Source organism: Toxorhynchites rutilus, chromosome 2 (genome assembly GCF_029784135.1).
Source record: "Toxorhynchites rutilus septentrionalis strain SRP chromosome 2, ASM2978413v1, whole genome shotgun sequence".
In the NCBI taxonomy this organism is placed as follows: Eukaryota; Metazoa; Arthropoda; class Insecta; order Diptera; family Culicidae; genus Toxorhynchites; species Toxorhynchites rutilus.
The window spans coordinates 155,838,721-155,864,179 of record NC_073745.1 but is presented as its reverse complement, the minus strand read 5'-3'; the positions used below and the strand labels follow the sequence as shown (position 1 = coordinate 155,864,179).

The 25,459-nt window shown below is 36.5% G+C and overlaps 1 protein-coding gene across 25 annotated transcripts in view; it reads right to left on the bottom strand.

Annotated features, from left to right (window-relative positions):
- The window catches only part of LOC129770377 (small conductance calcium-activated potassium channel protein), a 691,836-nt gene that overhangs the window by 328,419 nt on the left and 337,958 nt on the right, over window positions 1-25,459 (bottom strand). For 9 of the 25 annotated variants that reach the window (XM_055773189.1, XM_055773194.1, XM_055773178.1 and 6 more), the window contains exon 2: window positions 12,424-12,911. The exons of 10 other annotated variants lie outside the window; for them this stretch is intronic. Coding sequence is in view for 2 of the 15 variants with exons in the window: in XM_055773191.1 (XP_055629166.1) it covers window positions 12,107-12,145 (39 nt within the window). In the remaining 13 variants the exon portion in view is untranslated. Of the gene's footprint in view, window positions 1-12,106; window positions 12,201-12,423; window positions 12,912-25,459 lie in introns of those variants that run through there. 6 more of the 25 variants (XM_055773181.1, XM_055773184.1, XM_055773187.1 and 3 more) reach the window with 4 other exon arrangements.

Genomic DNA, 25,459 nt, shown 5'->3' with positions numbered 1-25,459 from the left:
GGGGTTTTCGAAAAGTCCTTTCTAGGGTATAATCTACGATTTTGTTCATGAGATTCATATTTCATGTAAGGAAATCACATTTCAATTTCGTATTCATGTTCCGAATTTCACCAGCAATCGCGGGATAGGATCTGTTTACAAAATTCACCAACGAGCTCATATTTCAAACTCTAGATTTTATAATTATTTGTTTCTGATATTCGAGTGCATTTTTCGGATTTCCGATATGAATTGCGGATTGAGAATCCATATTCCATATTTTTTTATTTTAGAATCCTGGTTCCAGATATTTAATTTGAACCTCTATTCTAACCCAACATCCATATTTACGATTCCGGATCCCAAACTTTCAATCTAGAATCTGTAAACATTAAGAACGCGTTTACGAGGAAAAAATACAAACTATGTTCGTGCGTTTTTTTTTGTCATCCATATCCTTCAGAAACGAATAAATATTCCTGTTTAAATCATGAGGCAGTGCCAAAGTTTTGAGCTGTATTTGTTTTTTGGCTTCTATATTCAACATCATTGGACATCAAATTCGGTAATCTTGACCATGTAAGTTGATCAACTGCTACGTTTTGTGTCAAAGGCGAATGAACTATGAAATTTCAAGATTCTATGGAATTACTAAAAAAAAAAGGAAGAAATAGTGTTACGTTGTAGCCAGCATAAACATAGTAAAACAAAGGATACATCCGACATATTGGTGACGGATGTTCCGTTCAAAACTCGCTTTTTCAGAACCAATACCTTTCGATTGGGCGTAAATCAGGACAATTGAGAGGATTGGCAAGTTTTGACTTCTTACCACTCTATCACGGTATTTTTTAATATAGTGGCATGATGGTAGATTGAGCCTAAACGAAGGATTTCCATCGTGGTTTTTTCTGTGGCAATGAAAGATTGACTTTTCGTTCATAACAATACCTGGGAACTTTGTCAAATAATCGCGATACAGTTTTCGAGCATGTGATTTCGCTATCAAAATATGTCTATCGTAGCGTTTCGACGGTTTTTCTGAATTTGTATAATTTCAACCCAGAACGTTTCATTGATTTTTCGATGAATCGTGGCGGCATTCTTATTTTTCGAGTCATAAGTTCCATTCCAGCATCTCCATAATCTTTCTGTCCGTAGCATGATCCCACGTTCATTTCAGAAACAATCATCGATGGATTGTGTAAACATAGTTTAAGACTACACTAATACAAAAATGGTATGCGCTGCTGCTTCACCACTACACCGAGGTTTAGAAGTGTATGATAATATATTGGACACGGAAAAATGTAGTGGAGATTCCGGCCTTGTTAAAGACAATCCGGATGATGATCCTTATCCTTTTATTGAAAATGGTTGAGCTGTCTGCCGTATTAATACAGATTTACGTCATGCAGCAAAATTTGGCAGGCCAAGGCCTTATACTGCGGTGAGAACAAATCGGATGCAACCGAAACGTGTTTCAAACCGTAGGGAGAAGAGAGTGTATGAACTTTATCCCTGAACACGGATCGACTCTACTGTTGCAACCATGGCAATTATTTACTGGCGACTAGACAGGTCATTAACAAGGATTTATCGGAATTAAACGGAAACTCAGAATACTGTCCGATCTTTTTTTTTTCAATTTTTAAATCAACAACCAAACAATGCGAGTATTCAAATGAGTATAAATCTCTTTGTGATTTTACCATGTACAGACAAATCTTTTTTTTTGTGCGTCACCGCACAGAAAAAAATCGCATAAAGAAATCGTGCAAAACTTCACCAGTAGCTTTAAAAAAATCGTGTTTGGTCTACAATTTGAAAAAACTTTTTTTTGTGCGGTAGATAGGGACCGCATAAAAAAAGTTTCCCCCAAGAAAATAGCTCAAATCCACGCCGTTCACCGCTCGATTTCCTTTTGTTTCCCTGCTATTCGATGGGACAGTTTGCCTTTTCGGTTGCGTGTGGCTGTGTTGTGCTTTTAGTTGCATGTCGAAACTTGTTGCTGTTAGAAATCATATCATGCGCAACTTAGAGTATTCGATGGAAGGATGGGAATGATTTGAGAAGTGGATATTTTAGACGCAAATATGCTTTTTTCGCACTGAAATGCATATAAAACATCGAAAAAGAGTACACACATACCTCGCTATACGGCGCTCTTTATAGGGAATTTCGCTATAACGACCCTCTTCAATTAAGGCAAGTTTCCGATTTACGGCCTGAAATTTTTCGTTATTGCGGCAAAAAAAATTTTTTTTTTCGATGTCGATATATCTACATGTATTTCCTCTTAATTACGAACTTTATTCAGTGTGTGGTTCAGACTTGTCTGTGAGTATTTTACCTGAGAAAAATGGAAACAATTAGAGACATTTTTGGTATGTAAGTACACATGTATGTATGCACAAATTTAAAATTTTTAATATGTGTTTTTGTAATAAACTTATTTTATAATCTAATCATTATTTTTCAGACAAAATGCCGCCGGAACGATTATCGGCTTCGGAGACTGATAAAAAGAGCTGCTGATAATCAGTCACACTGGGAACTAAACTAGAGCTAAAGATTGAGCTCAAATTTTGCATAGTGTAGTTTTTCGTAGGAATCAACATTTTTGAAAATGTCCCGTTTGGAAATTCGAGATTCCAATTTTCATTGGCACTCTAATATACATACACATATTTTATGTAACATGAAGTTGTTTCATTTTTGTTTATAGATCATTGTTGGTTTTTTGAGTCCGTTATTATTTTATGTACAAATGTATGTACTTGTTATGTAGGTATTTTTGATTTGATAACCGAAAATATTTTTTTTAAATTCAATTTGAATGATAAACCATGTTTCATATTTAACAAATTTGTGACCGATCTGATTGAATTTGTATGCATTTTTATTATATTTATTGATTCCTTATACGGCTTTTCGCTTTGCGGCCAAGTTTCATGGAACCTATCTAGGCCGTAAAGCGAGGTATGGGTGTAAATGGACGATAACTTCGTCAAATATGCTTCTTTTAATAAACCGCAAAAAAAACGCCAAAAACAGGTCTTCCTGTATACCACTTTAGAATATGTATGTAAACACAGCTTATTTTGAAAATTTGATGAAAGGCCTTGCAAACAAGGCTGTGTATCAAATTTCAGCCAGGTCAAATTAAGAGAAATGAATCTAACAGCTTTCCCAAAGCTGTGTGCCGGTCAGTCAGTAAATCATCTAGCCGCAAATGATGTTCATATGTAGAATTAAAAGTGCCTAGTCCGTTTTAAAAATTAGGAATGGATTCAGATGTTTCTTGAATCTTATTACACATAGTAGAGCACAAAGGTCGATTCACGCATTTACTTTGCGTTACACCGAGAACATATTCGTGGCTCGTTAGTTTATGTTATCATTATGTAAATGTTTTCTCCTAAATTTTGCACTCTCTTGAAGTTTACACACCTATTGCGTAAGTAACTCCTACGCTACGGGCGTCCTAAATTTTCCAGCCCCAATAAATTATCCCCCAAAGCCCTTGACATAGTCGGATAAACGATACACGTTCTTCTAGAAACTAATTTCACCACTAATAGACAACATCACAAATGCGTGTTGGCTGGAAATGAGAGCCGAAATGAATACGCCAAGTACAAAATGATCGCTCCCTTAATGCTAATGGGGAACATACGACGACGCTAGGCCATAAAAGTCCTTACTCGAGCACGGCAGGACCGGCGGCGAAAATCGACGGCTCGAGAATTAAATTTTATGTTCGGATGTGTTTAATGTAATATTTACGATCAATCAATGGAGCGAGCAGCGCAGCGGGTAAAAGGGTACGTATATTTTTATTTTATTTATACTCTATGTGGTAAGTTAGGTTTGCGCGTAAATAATTTCATCTCACATTGCTACGCGTCGTTGGTAGTTCCCAGTGGTTTACGGTAGGCAAAATAGCGTAGATAATCAGCGATAACTTTACGACCAAATAAACATCTCTGCTGCATCTCTGCTCTGCATATACGATATGAAGATCAATCAACTCGACTCGAAGTTCCGAAAAAGAGGAAATGATTTAAATTCCTGTAAATCAGCTTACTTAAAACATCGTTTTATAATTGCCATCTGCCATGATGGGCATGATCGGTTAACAGAAGCTTTGTCCTCCACATTTTCTTCTTATTTTTCATTTTTATTTAAAAAAGAATTATGAAACTCGTGCGTAACTTAATTGACCGGAATTTCGCTGGTTCAGGACAATAACGATTTCGTGAAGTACAGTTCATCCAAGCTGAAGGCCAATCTTAAAAAATATATTATATCTAATTGCGACACCCGTAACTCGCTCCACTAATCCGATTGATCCACATTATCTGCTGCCAAGAACGTTGGCAATCTGGCGTTCGCTCGAACCCAGCAGCCAGACGCTTTTTTACTGATATCGATTGAAATTTTCTGAATCTGCCAGACAGCTACAAATTGGAAAACTTATGCGACGTTTGTTCGACACTAGTCACGTGTCGTGTTAAGTGATGGTTATGCTCGATTGCTTGTAAAGCAGAGGGGCGCGCCCCTCTCCTTGAAATTAATTTCGTGCGACAGAAATTCAATCCGAGGGGAGCAGAATAATGTCTTAAGAAGCTCGAATTACTTTGTTTTTTGTTCAACAAGCACAAGCTAAAGTTGTTAATTAGAGTGGAATAAATAAAACGGGCGTACACGTAAGACATCGTACGTTACATTGAAGGTGAAATTAGATATCGAAAGATGTAACATCGAGCAGCTTAGCAAAGCACTCAAGGATTATTTTCGTGTGAAAATTGTGTTACTAATTTGAATTGATTGCTAGGACCAAATGACTTTCTGGTCTGGCAGTATCTGTGTTCCGGATTAAGTAATCAGCTACACATTTTAAAGTAAAAGTTGCAAGCACTCGGTGATAGTAAAAACGTGTAAACTTAAGGCTGTGGCAAATTCTAATAACACTTTTTGGGTTGTTTCTGTTGTACCAGATGGATTAATCTGTGTGCTTGTAGCTTTCATGGTCAACATCACTGGTTCGATTTTACTCGTTTTTGTTTGGAGTCTAATCAAACATCGACAAACCGAACAGTCAGCATATTTTAACGATGTATTGACAGAACGCCGGTGCCAAAATTGGTTGGCATGTCGTCATCATAAACTATGAGAAAATTGTCTTCTGTTTCTATCCGAATGAAACGAATTAATTCCATAACAACCCATAAACTTTTTTCTCCTGTGGAGTGACCTACCTCTAAAAATATGTATTGTTCGAAGGTCTCTGTCATTTTTTTTTTCTGATAACGCTTTTTACCGTCATCAATAATGAAGAGAAAAAATAAATCACTTTTATTGGAAACATTTCAAACGGTATTTCGGAATGTCACTTTCCGAGCCTGCCCTTAGATAGCAGTGCAAACTAATTAGACTGTAGTTCGGGCAAGGAGAGCATAATAAAGCGCTAATTATTTCGACTCCAAGATCCGAAAGGAAGAGAGAATTGTGGTTCGTCAGTGGGTTCAATATGCTGCCCGCTGTGAGCTTCTGTGTTGGTCAGTTTTTCATCCTATCCCTCCGCTTTGAACAAGACGACGCCGCGGTCGGCAGCTGCTGGTATAAATCATGATGCTGCACAGCGGGACAGAAAGTGTCACTCTGGCGAATGGAAGCCATCCGTTTTGCGAATTTCAAGCAGTCATTTGCTCGACCATTACATAAAAAGGGTGCTTTACGTTATGGCGTGAAAGGAGAGAAATTGAGTCAGTATAGGAGCATTATTCCATTTTGCATTCCGAGGTCACTTTATCGATTCGTCATTAGGAATCTCTTAATGTAGATTCAACGATTTCATTTGACACTCATTGTGTAGTATCTGGAACAAACCTAATGATCTGTTCAAGTTTGCCATTAATTTCTTCTAGGTACGACATAGATTTGATCTTTGATGTCATTCGCAACAGAATGAAATCAGCCATTTGAATTCATGGAACGCAATTGGCACAGTTTCAACAAACGATTTAGAAGTGGAAGAAGTGGTAAAGTCCAACAAAATGATCACAGCCAAAAGAATAGATTTTATTGAGCAGAATAATCAAATACCATTCGAATAAATATTATCCAGATGAGCGACACTATATTAGAATGATACAAAGATATACACAACTCTAACACTGGTATTTAAATTCACATTATCCACTAATATGAATCAGTTTACTCGATTAAATCTTAACCTTTCTTGCTTCATAGTTACTATGAACCATCAAATGTTCCTGTTCCAGTGCTTTATGAATTTTTAAGCTGTTGTTAACAGTTGTGATGTCTAAGTTCGCATAAACATTAATGTTGAGTTGCAATCACACCATAATAATAATGGAATAATCGTAGAAGCAACTTCTTCAAATGATACAATGAGAAAATCTTGCCATCGAAGTCAAACGTGTTGCCAAAACCATTTTTTCACACGATCCAACAATCGTAAGCATTCGCCTCCTGTTTAGTAGGGCAGAACTGACATCGGCTTCTGAATCATCCCCCCTCTGCAGAACTGGCAAGGTTTATGCCCTAACGAGCGCACAATTTATGCTTCCTTTACATAAGTAGGATATAAGTGCGGATCCGAGATGAACATTCCTTGCACAAGTAAACAGCCATTTCCATTTCAATGGTCATATTTCGCATTTTCTTCGAATGTATTTCGATGGGCAGAGAGTAACGACGGGCAAATATGGTTCAGCTTACCGCTTCGGAACGCTGTTGAAATGTTTTAGTTCTGCATCGCTGATTCCGCAATGGCGATTGATAGTTTCGGGGTAATGCTGTCACCGTTAATGCGAAATTGGTCGAATGTTTTTTAAATCACTAATTCGTCATATTTGACACACTCATCAACAAAAACAGCGATTTCCGATCTCTTACCAGTAAATAAAAAGTATTCGAGTGGACTACTTGTAAACGTCACTTTCAATGTTTATTTTAGGCGAAACCCTTAAAATGTTAGTCTTTTGTATTTTCTAGGAGTCATTTTTGGAAAGCTGAGACAATTTTATCGAAAATTTTGGAAGGAAAATTCTGGAATTGAGTATGAACATGAGAATCTCACAAAGTTCAATTTCTTCGTATAAATTATACATTGGGCCTGATCACGAACGTCACTTCACGGTGAAAACGAAGTGAATTGTATACAACCTTATTACGGCTGTCACCGTGTGTGTAGAATCCAGAAGAGTTCATCCGTCGTGACAACTTTGATGAACTCGGTGTTGTTATGAATACCACGATACTGTCATGTCACGGAGAAAAACAGATATATTTGTCACTTGTGTTTTAGATGGTGAAAGCTAGACACGCGGAATAAAGTAAGTTTAATTTCGAAATTATTTAACTTTTTTGCTAACATTTTGAATATTGCCTTGTCTTGTTTAAGAAACAAAAGATAAACAAACTTCAATTTACCCGCCTGGTGGCCTTTTTAGAACGAAATTCTGACGTATCCAGAGGACGTAAATTCGTTTATGTGGATTCGGTAAATGCGCTATGGGATGTAATTAAGAATTTAAAATGTAGCTCCCGTAGGCCCATTGAATTATAAATTCATAAATTCATAAATTCTATACATGTATACCTCGAAGAAGTGTATCATATATATTCTCATCCGTTTACATCTATTTTCGAGTGAATAAATCCATCTATAGCTATAGATCCGTTTACATCTAATGTAAACCTGCCATAAGAGAGAGTAGCAATACCATAAAATGTCAATGGAGGCCACTGGCCCAAATACGATCATTATGGTTGATTATGTATAATATTGATTTGCTGATATTTTGAATATAAAATAATAACTGTAAAGTTTTTCCAACATTACAGAGCTAGTTTTTGTAATTCCAACATTCAAAATTGGTGGACCAGACCAGAATCAGGACGATAGTTATAGCTTTTTACGTTATAGATATTTTCAACGGTATTGTTTTGAAGACATACTTTGAATGAAAGAATATTAGAAAAGTGCTGAGTATATAAATATTTAAATCAAACCTCATGTCCCGTGTATCAAATTACACGAGAATGGGAAGGATAAGAGGATTAAACAGAATCCCATATGGGAGTAGCTCAGATTATACTGATCGTGAGGTGGATAAATTCGGGTTTGTTCTGAGATATAGAAGATATTATTATTCATCAAAATTGTAGAAACAGTTCATAAAAAATGATTCTTAATATCTCTCACTATTCAAACGAGTAAGGTAGAGCTAAGTACAAGATTATGCGAGATTTCGATTATTAAACATAATAGTCATGTTTTATCTCTAGTGTAAAATTACATTCCTATATGTTCAACAACTACATTATTCCCGAGCAACCAAGTATTTCTTCTCATCTTTGAGCCAGTATTTGAGTCAGCAAACTAATCATCAAGATATAATCGCAAACTTGTCAGTCTAAAACATACGATTAATTAAATGGAATATTATCTCATACGCTGTATTAATTTTACCTGCATAACTTTCAAACGTTGTTCTGTATGTTCAAATAGGAAGATACTAATACTAATTATTTTTGTGATACATTCGAAAAACAGAACTGCATTTTGGGGTCTCTTTCAAAAGATATCACAAGAAGAAGAATTATAGCGTACCGTTCTGAATCATATTTCGGACAATTTGTTCTAATATCTTGAAATGCTTAATGTACTGATGATATAACTAAAAAATTAATGTCACAGTTGCTTCTTCAGAGTAATCCCTTAGTTTCACTTTCATTTCATATAAGAACTACATTTGAATTATTACATAATCGACAGAAATCTTACAACACTACTCTTTATCGTTTGTGTTTGACGTTTCCTTAGCGTAAGCACGTAGAATTTACCCGTTCAGAAATATTCAAGTTTCTCCCGTGTTTCATCAGTTCTCAATACTGTTAACAGTTTATTGTGATTGCTTGGTAAGTGTTTCGCAGTTGAATATAGAATATAATCAAGTGTAATGTAATATTCGTCCAAAAAATTACAGAATTAAGTGTCCGAAATTTGAATTCAATCTGTCCGAAATTTGATTTAGTGTCCAAAGTTTGATTCTTATTCGCTTTATTTGAAAAGCATTTTATTCGATGATTTTTTTTATGTTTTCAATCAAATAGATACCAAAGCAGAAAGCTCAAAAGCATATTGAACTAATTTATTAAAAATATCACCCAAATAATACCTGTGCATAAAGTTTAAATCTGTTTTCTGCATCATATGCCTTAAGCGTCCGAAATATGATTCAAAACGATATTAATCATGATTAGACACAGTTTTTGTTCAATGTGTCTCTGCGATATCGGAAAAACCTCTTTTTTCATCACATAAAATAAATATTCCATACGTTAAAGTAAAAAATTTTCATTCATAATTTTGATTTTGAAAGCATGTTTATTCCACCTGAATATCCATCATTATTTTCGCCTCTCAATGAAAGCACACGTAGCTTAATGCCGTCTACGCGAATATACTCTTCAAAATCAGAATACGAATTGGATTACGATTCCAATAATACAAAGTAAAAAACAACAGGTTTTCTATTTTCATAGTTTTTATTCATAGATTTTCCAAAACATTACTCGGAACTTGACAGTTCAGTATAGTTGTATTGATGAACCCGAGTGCCAACCCGTGAAGCATCTCAGTGCGAAACTAACAGCTTTCGGGGCGAACCCAGTGCTAAACTAGGTTGAAACTTAGTGAATAAAAAAACCGTTTTGACAGCAGTTAGTGTGGCACTGGGTTTGAAACTGAACGAAAATGAATTCGCTAATAGTCTAATGTATTCAGGTAAAAAGCACAGCATACATCCTCTGAAACTCTTTTTTTTTTGTTTTCTAGTTCATACTCGTACGGAAATTCTTTGAGCAACAGGACTACGTTTACTGCACTGCCAAATGAACGAACTTTGTTCCGTTACTACAAATCCATAAAACCAAGAATCCTATCCGACTAGAAGAACCAGAACAAGTCATACTAGGCATCGCGGTTGGCAGATACACTCTCAGTTTATTTCTCGGAACTAGTTTAACGACTGCAGTAAATTCAGGGCACCTCTTCCGGACATTATAGGAATATTCTCCCAAATTCGTTTCCTTAATGCAATCACTGTGGCTGTCAGCAACTGTGGCAGATTGCGAATAAACGTTCAACCAAGACATTGTTCGCATGAACTGACGTTATGCCTTTTTAAATTGAATTCAAATAACAAGAGCTCATAAAATCCATCCGACCCACTCAGATGGTTAATATTTATTGAATGAACAGATTATTTCATATGAATTTCACACCGTCATGATTATTTAGCTAAAAACAAGAGAAAAAACGCGTTATCCCAACAATGAGAGTATTGGTGGTTCCGTCAACCATGCATATTTGAGCAGTACAGTAAACTATCCATCATCCAAAAGATCGTGAAGACTGGATGAGTGTATTGGAAGAAAAATGTTGCTAGAATGACAAGCTAAATAAGATGTTTCATACAGGTAGAGCAGGATATAATGGGAATCCAGTAAAGCGGGTATGATTATTGGATCCAATACCTGATCGATCAATGATTGTATCGGATTAGAAATATTTTGACATGCCTTGGGATGGGCCTGAGTTATCGATCGGAATTAAGCTTGGGTTTTTTCAGCTATTTCAACTCGAAAACAAACGCATTAGAACGCCATTGTCGGGAATGTGATAAAATGGACATTCCTTTGTAAATTCATGACTAATACTGACATAGGTTTTAGGCTCAATTGTCGAACGGTCTGGAGTCTTCCCAGGTCGGGAATTCTTAACTTTAACTTGACCTTTTTTCAATTTAAAATCTATGTTTGTAACATAACCAGTCAGCTTTCTTTTTCATTTTATTTGATTACTGGTTAGTCATATCAGAATTTGAGCAAATTAGTCGTGAAATGCAAAAAAAAAAGCGGTATAAAAACGAAGTGTGCTGAGTACAGTGGTGGTCAAAGTGGTCAAGGAGCGTATCCGGCGAAATCCAGCATATCTTGGTAGTTTATCGATAGATGAGGAGCGGAACGATTTCTGAATATATCAGCTGTAATTGTTTGGAAAGTGTCCAATCGTATTCATCGACATTTGCGTGAAAATTAATACAGATTACTTTTTCAAACACATCATCGAAGATCAATTTTCTTCCTAATGTCAAGGAATTATTCGGAGACGCAGGCTTCTACTTTCAACAGATTCAGCTCGTAAGGCATTGATTGTTCAGAAGAGGTGTGAAGAAAATTTTACGTGTTTCATCAACACGCCTAAATAGCTTGTTTCGTCTTTTGATTTGAAACCACTAGATGTTACCACTTGGGGAAAGTTGGGTGAAGCATATGTAATAAGAATATTGAATGCCATGAAGATTCGTTTGGTTCAGGTTTGGGACGAAATTCCGATCGAAGTCGTGTGTGCGGCTTGTGATAATTTTAAAAAGCGTTTGCGGTCAAATGAATGGTTTCTTACTGAATGTATAAATTTAGCCGAATATTAAGCTCATATGCGAATTAAAGAATGACAGGCAATGCCTCTCTCTGGTAGTGAAGGAGAAAACAAACACTCTGCAATGTAAAAAACTATCTTGGTTTGTAAAAAACGGCTTGGTACGAAAATTATTAGAATTAGAAAAATAGATTTTTTTGTTAAAATATTTATATCCCATCTATAAACTATGAACAGGGAGAATTCGAATAATTGATTAACAGTTAACCCTGTTTAGCTGCAGCGCTCAATGTTATTGAAAAATAGATACTAGAAATATCTCTACACTTTTTTAGAAAATTTATCAAAATTGGTGAGTTTTTAAAATAGCTTATTCAAGCTAACGCCTACAAGTAGATTGTTGACAGTAGTAACGATGATTTAACAGAAACAACGATTCATAAGGTAATGCGTTATATAATAACAGTGTAACAACGAATTTTAACAATAAAATCAATACAATCAGCAAGCAAATTGAATCATCTCTCAAAAACGAAGAAAAGCAGAATGTAAAAATAAAACACAAACTAGAGAGAAGCGATACATTAATTAAATACAACCCTGGAATCACGCTTCGCGCAATTCCACTTCCGCTAGTTGTCTACGCACCTGTTCTCTGAGAAAGACTAAGTCGGTGTCTATAAGCATCTAATTCGAACGAGGTTGCACTACTGGTGGGTGGCTTGTACCAGGATACACTTGTTTTGATTTGAGTGGTTCGGATGATTCATGGAGTGGAGAAAAGTACCGAGAAATAAGTAAAACTAACTAATAATGAGGTTGACTTTGAACCGATCGGCGTCCATATTATGCTGGGAAATCATGGGAACCAACTCGAACTCGTTATTTACAGTAGTAAAATGTGGAAGAGAAAACTAAGTACAGGTGAAAGCAACGGAAAATTAGAGAATAAATTTGAGAATCACCTTGAGGTACAGGGTGCGGCTAGCTTTACATCAAGTCATTTAAGTGTTGCAGCAATTATGGTTGGTTTGTCGCTATTTTTACTTGGGATTGGGTTATAAATTTTTGAACGATTCCTCCAACCGAAGGGGGTCATAAACTACGTCCGGTTCTTATTTCCTCTACAGCTAGACAAGTCGATATCCTCGTACAAGTTATCTCAACTGTTTCTTCTTTATTTAACGTTCACATTACATTGAGTGGGAATCGGCTTCCTTCTTCGCCGCCTTGTTTAACAACTATTTTCATTTGCTTCTTTCTCTCCGCTCAAGAATATTTCACTTGCTTCTTTCTCTCCGCTCAAGAATATTTCACGTATTTCACACTTTAAGTTTCATAACACTGTTGCGATAACTTTTTATCCATTTTTGCTTGTTTTCTTTCTCTTTTCTTCTTGCTTCACTGAATATTTTCTAGGACTTACAACGTTCCGTGGCAACTGTTGAGAACACTGATAACAAAAAAGGTATTTAGTTGAGCGAACGGTGGTTGATATATTGTTTTTCCTTTACGCAGCTGAAGGTAACGATGATGCAGTTCAAAGTTGAACACAAACTCGAGATAAAAAACCACAGAACCAGCAGTCACTAGCAAACAGATCTAATTTATTGTACTCACTACCAGTGAAGATATGGAAACTTTGATCTTCTTCTAAAGTTTTCTTCTCTTTTTCTCAGCCTCAGGGTAATTCACCTGGTGGAACTTACTGTTTTTGGAACTACTCGGGACTTGCAAGACGGCATCATCATTATCAGTAGCGTTTGCGTAAAAGATACAAATGAGCGTACTTTCTCCCAGAAGTAATCCTTCTTTCTCAAGATATTTCCCGCTGCACAAGTGTATATTTATAGTCGTTTGATGTTTTCCGCTGTTTTATTCATACTATACAATATTACGAAAATATATTTTTAGCACCAGAGGAGTACACACAGTCAAACCCGCGCTGAAAAACATACAGACGAAAACAACCAACAAACTTGCTCTCGTTTGCCCCTTTTTCTGCCCTCCATACATTTCACGTTTTCACAGTTCGAAGCACTTTGGAGTAGGTATATCTCGTTCGGTGGAAAATGAAAGCAGCAGACAAGGGCACTTGTAAAACAGACTTATCCGGAGGGATGCTATGAGTGATCGTAATTGATTGGGTATTGTTTTCTTAGGGTGAAATGGAAAACTTAACGCTTTAAAACATAAAACTTGGAATGATGTTGGTAGGTTTTTCCGATTCCAATTATCGTTGTGGAAATAATAGTGCAATAGAATTACTGAGATAATTTTACATAAAGAACCTTTAATTCCAACGCATTTAACCAGCCTGACTTTTCGATCGGCCGAATGTGTCTTTATTTTGCTCTTGAAATTATAGTGGATCGACTTAATATGAATCTATGAACACAACTGTGAATATTGGTGAAAGAAAAACTACTGAAAATATTCAATTAGTAAAAATAAATTATCAGTAAAAATAAAAACCAACTCTTTTATGTTGATTTGCTACACTACACTGCATAATTCATAAATTTATGCTGTGAAACTATATAAAAATATACGGCCAAAATTTATATAGACGTATGCAATCATGTTTTAAAGTCAGGTGATGAAATGTTGGAATCATTGTACAATAATTATATTCTAGCGCATAACATGAGTTAAATGATGGAGATATCATAATACAAAGTCTATATAGATATGGCTCATGATGTCTTGAAAAATTCGATTAATCATCACAAGTAATCATGCAAACAAGTTTGAGTCACATGGCTATGGAACTTTTCCAATTCTCGAATTAATTTTAGAGGCACGTTTTGATGGGGGGTTGATATTCACCATTATCGTGTCGTTTCTCGCTGGTGTAATAAAAATCAGACTGGAGTACGTGACTTTGTGAGAACTTATGCTGTTTCGCGAAGATAAGCTTCTTCCCAAATTTTGTAAACGCATTATGGTGGGCGGATTCGAATTGATGTAATCAGCAGTACATCATTCTACATCATAGTATTCCAATCCGTGGGAGGAATTTAAATTTCTGTTATTCAGCGCTTTCTTCTCAATACAGGAATTCTCAATGGAATGGAGTCAATATGGTATGAATTTCTGCTTATTAATATAAAGTTCTTAATATAAAATTGATTTCGTGTAGTGTATGTTGGTCGAGCTCATGATTTAACGATTAAACTCAATGTAGCCACATCTGAATTGATAACAGTGCTAGATAGATGATTGCGGTAGAAAATGGAGATTAATTTTGGAAAAGCTATCAATAAGTATGGATCTACCATCATCAATACGTTCGCTAATTCACACTTATTAAGTCATGTTCGAAGATAAAATTTGGTCACGAAAATTGTCCAACTTTGAGCCAACCTCCAATTTCTTAATAAGACTGATCATTTCTTGATCAGTTATTTTTAGATAAAACGATTTCTTGACAAGGACTGTAAAATAAGGCACCGAAACAATACAAGCAAGCTGCGAGATTAGAGCGTCTACGTAGCCTAAATGACTGCGCGCCTACCAAGCGAACGATCCCAGTTCAATACCAGGTTGGTTGACATTTTGACGTAGGACTACGTCTTTCATTTCTATACCGGGGTGTAAAATCAAAGTTTCGAAAACGAAAGCGTTACGCCGGAGACCGAGATTTTGAGCGTTAATAGCTCTTAAACAACTGAACGCAATGGTATGATAAACACTTCATTCGAAAGATAAAATGTCTACGCGTTCTATACTTGCTACTTTTTGATCCAAAAACTTGTTTCAATAGTCTTAAAATTGCTTTCAAAACAGGCTATTGAAATCGCCAATCGGTATATAAGCGTGCGCCGCTCGGAAATCCACTCAGTTCTAATTGAACAGCGATTGGAGCATGTTGTCGCTGTTGTGGTGAAGCTCTTCGTTTATCATGAAAGCGCGGAAGAACGGTGTCACCAAGAGCCTGTTTGTGCACCTTAGGCCAGAAGGGAATCCATCAGGAGGAGAGTGATGCCACAAACGGTTCCCCGGGAAGATCTCGAAGCAGCCGCTACACACACACACACACACATACATACACGCGCGGAATTCATCCCTTTTTTATGCCATTCAGCATCGAGAAAGATCCGGAAAATAATCTGCCAGTTCCTCTGGGAATTTAAAAATACATTCATGTAAAAGAGTGTATTTGAATGTTTTCTATCCATGTAACACTGTGACCAAATATGTTTCAATCAAGTGCTATTAACAGATGGTTATCGAGTTAGCATTAATCACTGGTGGGCTTCCAGTATCGAGGAAAATGTGGAAATATCTAATCGTTACTGAAAATAATCTGCCAGTTCCTCTGGGAATTTAAAATTACATTCATGTGAAAAAGTTTATTTGAATGTTTTCTATCCATGTAACACTGTGACCAAATACATTTGGTTTTGTGATTTTTCAATCAATCGCAATTAACAGGATAGCTTCTGAAGATTATTCTTCCCCATCAGTAGGATATTTCCGTATCCAATATTGGATACATAAAACCTTGGGCCTCCAACGTAACGCTCTCGTTTTCGAACTCCCCCAAATATTCATTCATTCAGAATGAATTCAGATTCAACTTCAAACAAATGATCTCTAAATCAACGATAGTCCTACGTCACCCTTACGGTTATACCATAGATATAACCCACTTCCTGTTTTTCAAGGCTAGAGGCAAATGAACATTGCAGTTTGAAGTCTCTATAATAGAAACAAATCAATCAATACGAACCGATCATCAGCACAATTCAACAACGATCTCACCGTAGTCACTCGATCAATCTCACGTTTCGTTCGACCTGAGCTTCTACCATGAAGATTAGCGGAACTACCAATAAAATATGATCGGACGCCTGCTCTTCTACCACGTGCAGTGCGGAATGTGTATTATATAGTTCTCTGATCTTTCATCTCTCTGTCTGAAATATCCATCCACCAGATCATTCATCCAGATCATCAGCCGACGGTGTTTGAATTCAGTGTCAACGTAGTTCCTGCAAACTGCCTACGGAACGATTATCTCCACATCAATTGGGTGTGGATATGCAACATGAAAGCATCTCCTTCAATTGATATTGGAGAGAACATTGATTGATTGTTGGAGTGATACCACCGAGTCATATCCGTGGCTCGGTAGAGTCTCGAGTTATCACATTTTAAGGACCGGGGAGAAATCTGTAAGACATACGCCTGGGACCGCACGTTTTGGTTTGTGTGAGGTTGCCTGCTTTGCTTGCAAGTTTTTAAGAGGCTTCGAACTTTGCAGTTCATTCGCCTCTATGTGTGAAGTTAGCGGATTAAAGTTCAGCGGATAAAAGTTTTTGTTGCGTGCAAGTTTCTGTTCAACATCTTGCTGGATTTAATTAATAATGAATAATTTCAGTTAAAATAAATTGATTGTTTATCAAGTAACAATCTTCAAAATCATGCTCATCAGATAGAAAATTGAATCATTCATCTTTCCACATAATTAATTTTATTCTTGATCGTGACAGAGAAAAGTTATAGACTGAAACGTGAGCAATATAGGAAAATATACAGAATTTTGAAAATCAGAAAAAAAGTTGTTCGAATAGATTTATCGAAGTCATTCGATAGAGAAATATTTTATCTATCGTCCAGCCACAATTTTTTTATCCAAAAAGGGTATGAGAAAAGTTATAGGCCAAGTTGCGCGGAAGAAATTAATTATGCGAAAGATAATTGAAAAAAAGTTATTTGAAAGGAACCAAAACACATTTTCGAGATAGTACTCATTCGATAAAGAATATTTCTATTTATCTTTAGTCAAATTTTCATTGGTCCGAAAAGGGTATGAGAAAAGTTATTGGGCAAAACGAGTTGTACGGTGGAGAGGGGCTGGCTAGGTAAGGAAGTAAAAAGTAAAAAGGAAGTAAAAAATTCTATTGTATAGAAATTTTGACTATTTTTCGAATTCCTATGTAATACACCATAGGATCTATAATGAAAAAAGCACCTTTCAATTTTCAGCACTCTAAAGCTTCGAGATAAAAAAATTGAAAAAAATACTGAAAGTGCATCTTACTATGATATATCAAGAAATATAATAAAAAAAAACCTAGAAAATTGAAGTATTAAAAAAATCTTGCAAAATTGATTTTTTTGGGGATTTAGAGATTCAGTACTACTACAATTCGTATTTAAATGTGTTCCTACGCCTTTTATAGATTTGTGTGATTTTTTTCAGGTAAGAATAAGATAATTCTCCTATAAGGTTCACTATAAGAGCTATAGTGAAAAAATGAGTTTTTCTTTTTTTCCCAAAGTATATGTACTATGGTGTACCGCGACAAATTATAACAAAATTCTATCCCCCGCGTAAAAAAATTCTGGATGTATAGAATTTATTAATGTTCTCAAAACTGTTTTTCGATGATTATTTATTGAACTATTTATTATCAAATACGAATTCTTAATTTTTCGTTCCTACAACAATATCTCAGTACTGAATGGTCCCACAACAACGTTATAGAAATCAAATGAAAGATAGTTGATAACGTTAATTGGATTTGTTATCTTTGAAAAAACAGAAAGAAATCGATTTCTCATTTCTTCCCGATATTTTTGTCCACTACATCTACATAAATCCATGTAAAATATGCTTTAAAGTGATTTATATTCCATCTTCCTGCGTTGATATTTCACGATTTTGAAGCAATTCAGAAATAGCCTTAAAATTTTGACTTCGATTTTGAATTTGTTCCTTCAATTTTTTTTTCGAGTGTGATAAAGTTCTATTTCCATTTTCGTTAAATTTATTAATTTCCCTCCCACAACTCGTATACATTTTGGCCCATACCTTTTCTCAGACTCTTTTCCGGCCAACGAAAATTTGACTGAAGATTTATAAAAGTATTCTCTATCCAATGAGTATTCTCTCAAAAATGGGTTTTGGGTCCTTTAAAATAACTTTTTAAAATTTTCTTTAATCAATTTCCCCCATATTAAATTGTATAACTTTTCTGGGACCCTATTCCGACCAATGGAAATTTAGCTAAAGATAGATAAAAATATTCTATATCGAATAAGAACTATCTCGAAAATGTGTTTTGGGTCCTTTCAAATAACTTGTTTTCAATTATCTTTCGCATAATTAATTTCTTCCACGCAACTTGGCCTATAACTTTTCTCATACCCTTTTTCGATAAAAAAAAATTGTGGCTGGAAGATAGGTAAAATATTTCTCTATCGAATAACTTCGAACAATTTTTTTTGATCCTCAAAATTGTGTATATTTTCCTATATTGACCTATGCTCACGTTTCAGTCTATAACTATCCTCTGTCACGATCAAGAAAAAATGAATTATGTGGAAAGATGAACGATTCAATTCTCTATCTGATGGGCATGATTTTGAAGGTTGTTACTTGATGACCAATAAATTTATTTCAACTGAAATAATTCATTATTCATTAAATCCAGCAAGACGTTGAACAGAAACTTGTACTCAAGAAAAAAATTGTATCCGCTAATTTCACACGAGTCCGTAAAGAAGGAACGCGAAAACGAGAAATCTCGTGAGCGGTTCGTAAGTGTTAAATATGGTTAGCCCGCTGGAATATTAGATTCCGCAACGCGTCCGTCCAAGATTTCGATTCCTCCTCATGTGCTGTGTCCCGGGAATCTCAGTAGAACAGATTTGCTTGGTTATTATTAATTATATTACAAAGCGTCATAGTTATAGATCCCACTTCTTAATGATCAATAAAACGGTAGTATATAACATATTCATTGTACCTGCATTTTTTTACGCAGCTCTCATGTAGAAATCTTGTCTGATTCTGAGACTGATTCTCCATTTAAGTCAAAAAAAATTAGAATGATTCAGTAGCGGCCCAGTCATTTTTGCGAGTCATTTAGTCTGAAATCGCATCTCTTTCAAAGATATTTAAAATCAACATGTAACAAACAATTTAACCTAATTCTACGTCAACTTTGCGGTCGTGGCTCGGAAACAACAAAACTTTTCTATACAACTCGATACAAAAATTAAAATAGATCTCTTAGCGATTTTTTGGAATTTGTCTGAATATTTTCTTTAAAAGTATTACAAAATATATATTCGGCTGCAAACCGTCTATAATACACAAAATGGGCATATTATAGAGAAAAAATAATGCGCAAAACAAGATTTTTGTGTCCGAACTGAATCTAAAGAGTTTTCTTTTCTAGTGTAAACCATCGCAATACATGGGTTTTGAATATCATTCAGATAAACAATTGAAACTTCGAAAAGTTAATACCTAATTTCCAGATATTATACAGTGTCGGACAAATAATTAAGACCACTACTCAAGCAAAAAAGAAAGTAGCAAAATTTGAGAAAAAATAATCCAATTTAGTGCTTCGATCCATTTTTAATAATTTATTTGCATTTTTCGAAGAAATTTATAGCATCTGTAGTAAAAGCATGTGTTCTAGGCATACTTAATAACTAGAATGACGCGACAAAATTTAGGACCAGTTTCTCGTTTCGGCTGTTTCGAGTGTTGTTTCTACGTGGTATTTTGTGTTTCTTGGAATTTGGTAAGTATTTATCATGTAAACAATAAGTATGTAAGGTTTTAATTCTCGAATTCTAGTTGCAATCAACGAAAAATGGGTCGCGCGCATAATTGCACGGTAACACAGCGGATGTCCATCCGCAAAATGTCCAAGGCAGGCAGCAGCCAATGCGAAATCGCAGAGTTCTTAGTTAACTGCAAAGTTTAAAGCATCTCTGATACAAACAAGGAAGGAAGGGTACTCGGGACGATCCAAAACCTTCGTGTTTAATGCTCTCAACGACCGCAAAAAAATCCGAAACGACTGGACGCCCAAGGAAAACCTTCAGAAGAGCCTTCAAGAAAGACCCCCTCAAGGCCCTGAAAAAGATCCGGGATGAACTGAACTTGTACGTGAGTTCCCGGACAGTTAAGCGGCAGCCGATGGAGCAGGGCTAGGCGGTAAAAGCTCCCGGAAGGTCCCGATGCTGACGCCGAAGCATCTGAAGATGCGGCTGAAGTTTGCGAAAGACAACTTCGGTTGGACCGGTCCGGAGCAGGAGTGGCGGAATATACTGTGGTCGGATGAGACGAAGGTCGGACGGAAAAACTTGGGTAGATCGCCCAATAGGCTGCGCTTACATGCCATAGTATACCACGAAGCCATTCAAGGAGGGAGCATTATGGTGTGGGGTTGTTTACACGACCAAGTGCTAACCCTACACCCAAAATTAATTTTGAACGCATGTTTTGGCATCTCGATTTACTACAATGAATGAGCCTAAACATAACATAAAATGCGCTACTGCCAAATACTTGTATACCATTTGTGTTGCATCCTGAATGGAACCCTCCCTAAAAATCTGGAGGTAATCAGCTGCTGTCTGGTGCGAACAATGACCCTTTACGCAACAATAATATTTACCCACACAGCAACACTAAACAAAGTTACAAACAAAGCAGCAAACAAAACACTATGAGTGTAAAAGTGACTTAGAGTGAGGCACCGAACATCTCGCTTCCGCTGCAGTGAATCAGGACAGGCGCAAAGCAAAGGGAGAAATTCACCAGAGCCGAAGCCAATACGGCTAAGAACATCGCGCAGTAAGGGAACAACAGCATCAACATCAGGAATTGGAAAAGTGTAATTCTGCGGAGCAAAATCATTCCAACTCGGTCCACCGCAGAAGATACTTTTAACATGAAGGAGATTTTGCCAGTTTATTAGCAATGCGGTACAGAGCTTGGAAATATTGAGCTTGTTAAGCAACATTGAAAATATATTTTTATCAGTGTAACGCGTTTATTTTGCTTGTCGATGCTACTGCCATTCATTCGACGGCAAACAAATTTACAACTGTGTTCATTCATATTCATTCTGTGCTCTCTGAGCTTTCCTCAAAACTCGAGTCATGAGAATTCATTCACATTTATTCATTGCCATTGAATTGTCAGGAATGTTGTGACTGTTCATTTTCAGTATCCCGATATGTGTGTGATTTTCTCATTGAGTCAGTGCCTTGCTTATTCAGTTGTTTTTGAAGTTACTCCGAAAGGGCAACGCAAATCGGTGGCGCAAGCGGAAATGCCAACAAAAGAGCAAGATCTGCATGCACACTCACAGCTAAGGATTGCTTAGGCTTGGACGGCGAGGGGGCATTCTGCAGAATCGATCCAAGCAGCGAATGCAAACTGTGTCAGCCAAAGCTGGATGTTGGCAATTTCATCCGCTAATCCTATAGCATAGTTTGATCCGTTTGCAAAAGGAAGCTCGAAATATTCCCATTGCGGTCGTGTCTTGGACACCACCATTTTATGTTCGTGTGTTCAGAATTTAAAAAGAATTAAATGTTTGAAATTTGAGTCAAGACGGTATTTTTTACATCGGAATTCTTCTTTCGAAGCATTTCTGACACATGGATTTGGAACTGCATATTCACTATGTAAAATGAAAGCAATTTAACTGAGACGGAAACCTTGCATGCTTGAACAATTTAATTTATTGTCACTATTATGAGCATTCTGTACTTTCTTATCTTCCTCAACGAATTTCTCCGTTTCGTCAGTGTCCGAGAACGATGCTGATAGTGAATGAACTGGTATGTTAATGTCAATGAATGACAAAACTAGGGATATTTTGTTTTGCTCACATTCCGTGAACGCAGAACAGAACGAAAAACAGAATGAAAAAAAAACTGGATGAATCAACTGTGAGTGGCTTGCTGTGATTGTGAGGTTTGGCGTTGGTTCATTTTCGGTATCCCGAATGCAATGGTATAATGATCGAATGTGGCCGGAAATTCAGCTGAAAAGATTGATGTGATACAGATATTTCCAAGCACTGATGTGGTGTGACCTGTAAAAATACTGTTGTCTGATTGAATCTATAAAAATGTGAAATGTAATGTGTGATTAAATCGATTTGTTCTAATGAATTCTGTGATATTGTGAACCAAATATGTGTATTATTGTACAATGATGTTTTGTGAAGTCAAATAAACTGTGTAAAAAAAATAATATATTATTTCAATATTATTTCAATCTCATTACAGGTCGGACTCGATTATATATAATCGCAATTTCACTTTCAACGTTAATTTTCGAATCCAATACATAATCGAATCACAAAAAAGCTATTTTTCTATTAATGTTTGACATTCATACATTAATGAAAAAATTGTTTTCTTGAGATTCGATTGTGTATAGGATTTGAAAATAATTGTTGAAAAAAAAATGATCGACTATATATAATCGAGTCCGACTTGTACTGCCCTAGATTAAAGGGAGGGGTGTGATAACTGCTACTTGCCTAATTATTTTTTTAAGCTTTTAGTACATTATCTGTATTATTATTATGTTTTATCATAATGAAACCGCTTAACTTAAAAAGTTTTTTTTTACTTTTGACGTAGGATTACGTCTGTCGGGAACATATTGGGGTACAAATTGAAAATCGAAAATCGAGTACATCGTGAAAATTGTCCAATTTCAAACGCTTTTTACTCAGTCATTTCATGATGGATTGATGAAATTTTTGTGTCAATCGATTTCGGCACGCCATAACAATATTTTATATTGAATAAAATAATGTATGTCAACTAACGAACAATTGAAAAATCTCAACCCCTATACTAACGGAAATACTCACTTCTGATTGGTCGAAATTGACGACACATGCGGCGGTTCTCTAACAGAGACATCAAAACCAAGCTGCCTGGAGGGAATCCCTCTACTCCCTCTACTTTCATTGCAAATACATGAAAGTAGAGGGAGCTTTTGTTCCCACCGAAATGTGTTCCCTAACAAAGATATCAAAACCAAGGTGCCCGGAGTAAATCGGCATTGCAAATATATGCAAAACAGGGGCATATTTATATTGCAAGTAAGGTGAGTGATACGATTGATTCTAGCAAATAAAATTTAAATTTGCAACTTTAAATGTTGGTTGCTTCGTGAAATTTCATATCAATGACCGATCAGGTATTGTGAAAAATTTAGCACAAGTGTAAGTGTAAAATTGTACATGGTAGCAGTTATGTCAAAAATAACTTGATAAATAAAAAGATTTATTTCAATTTTCATGAATAAAAACCAAGATATGTTCCCGCTCGAGGACGGGTTGCTTGGTTTAAACTGTCTGTTTTGTTGTGTTCATTTTCATCCAAGTAAATTTCTTGCTGCGAGAATATTGGAAATGTGAAGAAATATGCGAAAAAGTGATTTCCCATATGCTCTAGATGTTCGTCGAAGTTTTGTTTCCGAATTCTTTAAGCAGACACTCGAATTTTCCGATTGATCAGCTAAAGCTGCAATAAATTTATTTTTATAATTCATCTCTATTTTTAATTCATTTAACTTACAATCTAGTATTCCTTATTATATTTGAGAACAAATTTATAATTTTCCTAATGTTTTGCCGAATCATCTAAATGTGGTTTTGACAATCTTCTTAGACAGTTGGGGTTTCTTGTTTTTGTTTATGGCTACTAACTACAGGGTGTAACATTGGCTATTGTTTTCTAGCGTTACACTGAACATTCTCCCCCCTGTGTCGCCAGAATCTTGACTTCGGCGTCACCTAGTACATCTAACAAGGCAAGTTTAACAATAGGCCGTTGCAAAACACCACTTGAGGTGAGAACATCTGCCCGACGAGTAACCCCATCTCGCCCCGGAAATGTACGTAGTACACGCCCTCTAATCCAACGATTCCTGATCCTTTCATCCACTAAAAGAACTAGCTCTCCCTCTCTGATCTCTCGCACGTTGTTGAACCACTTTGTTCTTCTTGCGATGGTAGGCAGATATTCTTTGATCCATCGTTGCCAAAACTTATCTAAAGTATGTTGGATCATATTCCAACTTCCCCGAATTGTAGCACCCTCATCGATTGGACTCTTTACCGACTGTTGCACCCCATTTGAACTAAGCATAAGAAAGTGGTTAGGACTGAGCGATTCTGAATCTTCTGTATCCAGTGGAACAAAGGTCAAAGGGCGGGAATTCACCATGTGTTCTACTTCAGCCAATAGCGTTGCGAAGGACTCTTCGTCAAGTTTTCTCTCGGTTGGGAGTGAACCCATCGCTTCCTTCACCGATCGCACCATTCTTTCCCAGCATCCCCCCATATGTGGTGCCGCTGGTGGGTTGAAACGCCACTGTGTATAGCCATCTGTAAAGGTGTCACCTAATTCTGTATTCATTTTATGCAATTCTTCCTTCAGTTCTCTACTCGCGCCAACAAAATTGGTACCGTTGTCGGTAAATATCTCTTGTGGGGCTCCTCGGCGAGCGATGAAACGGCGTATAGCTTTTTTGCATGAATCGGTGGATAGACTTGTAACGGCTTCAAGGTGCACAGCTCTGACAGTTAGGCATGTGAACAATGATACCCATCGTTTGACTGCATTTCTTCCTATTTTTATTAGGTATGGTCCAAAGAAATCGATTCCAACGAAAGTGAATGGGCGGACAAATGGGGTCAATCGAACACGTGGCAATGGTCCCATCTGAGGTACTACAGGAACTGTTTTATGTACTCGACACCACATACACTGCTTTTTAACCAAACGAATTTGAACTCTGAGTCTCGGGATGTAGAATTTTTGCTTGACTTCGTTCAACACGGTTGCTTCATTGGCATGGCGATATTTACGGTGGTACCAATCCAGTAGTAGTTTTGTAACACGATGCTCTTTCGGAAGGATAGTAGGATATTTCGCTTCATATGGAATACAATCTGCGTTCTCCATTCGGCCGTCCACTCGAAGAATTCCATAATCGTCGACTCTTGGTGTCGCTGTTGCGATGGGACTTCCTCTTTCCAACGGTCTTCGTTTTTCTTTTTCTACTTGTAAATTGCGTTTCAACGTAGCAACTTCATCCGGAAACACTTCAGCTTGTACTGAACGCCACAGACTTCTCTCAGCTTTTTGTAGTTCTTCTCTTGTCAAACTACCAGTTTGGCGAGGTTCCTTGGACCGCATACGTGGACA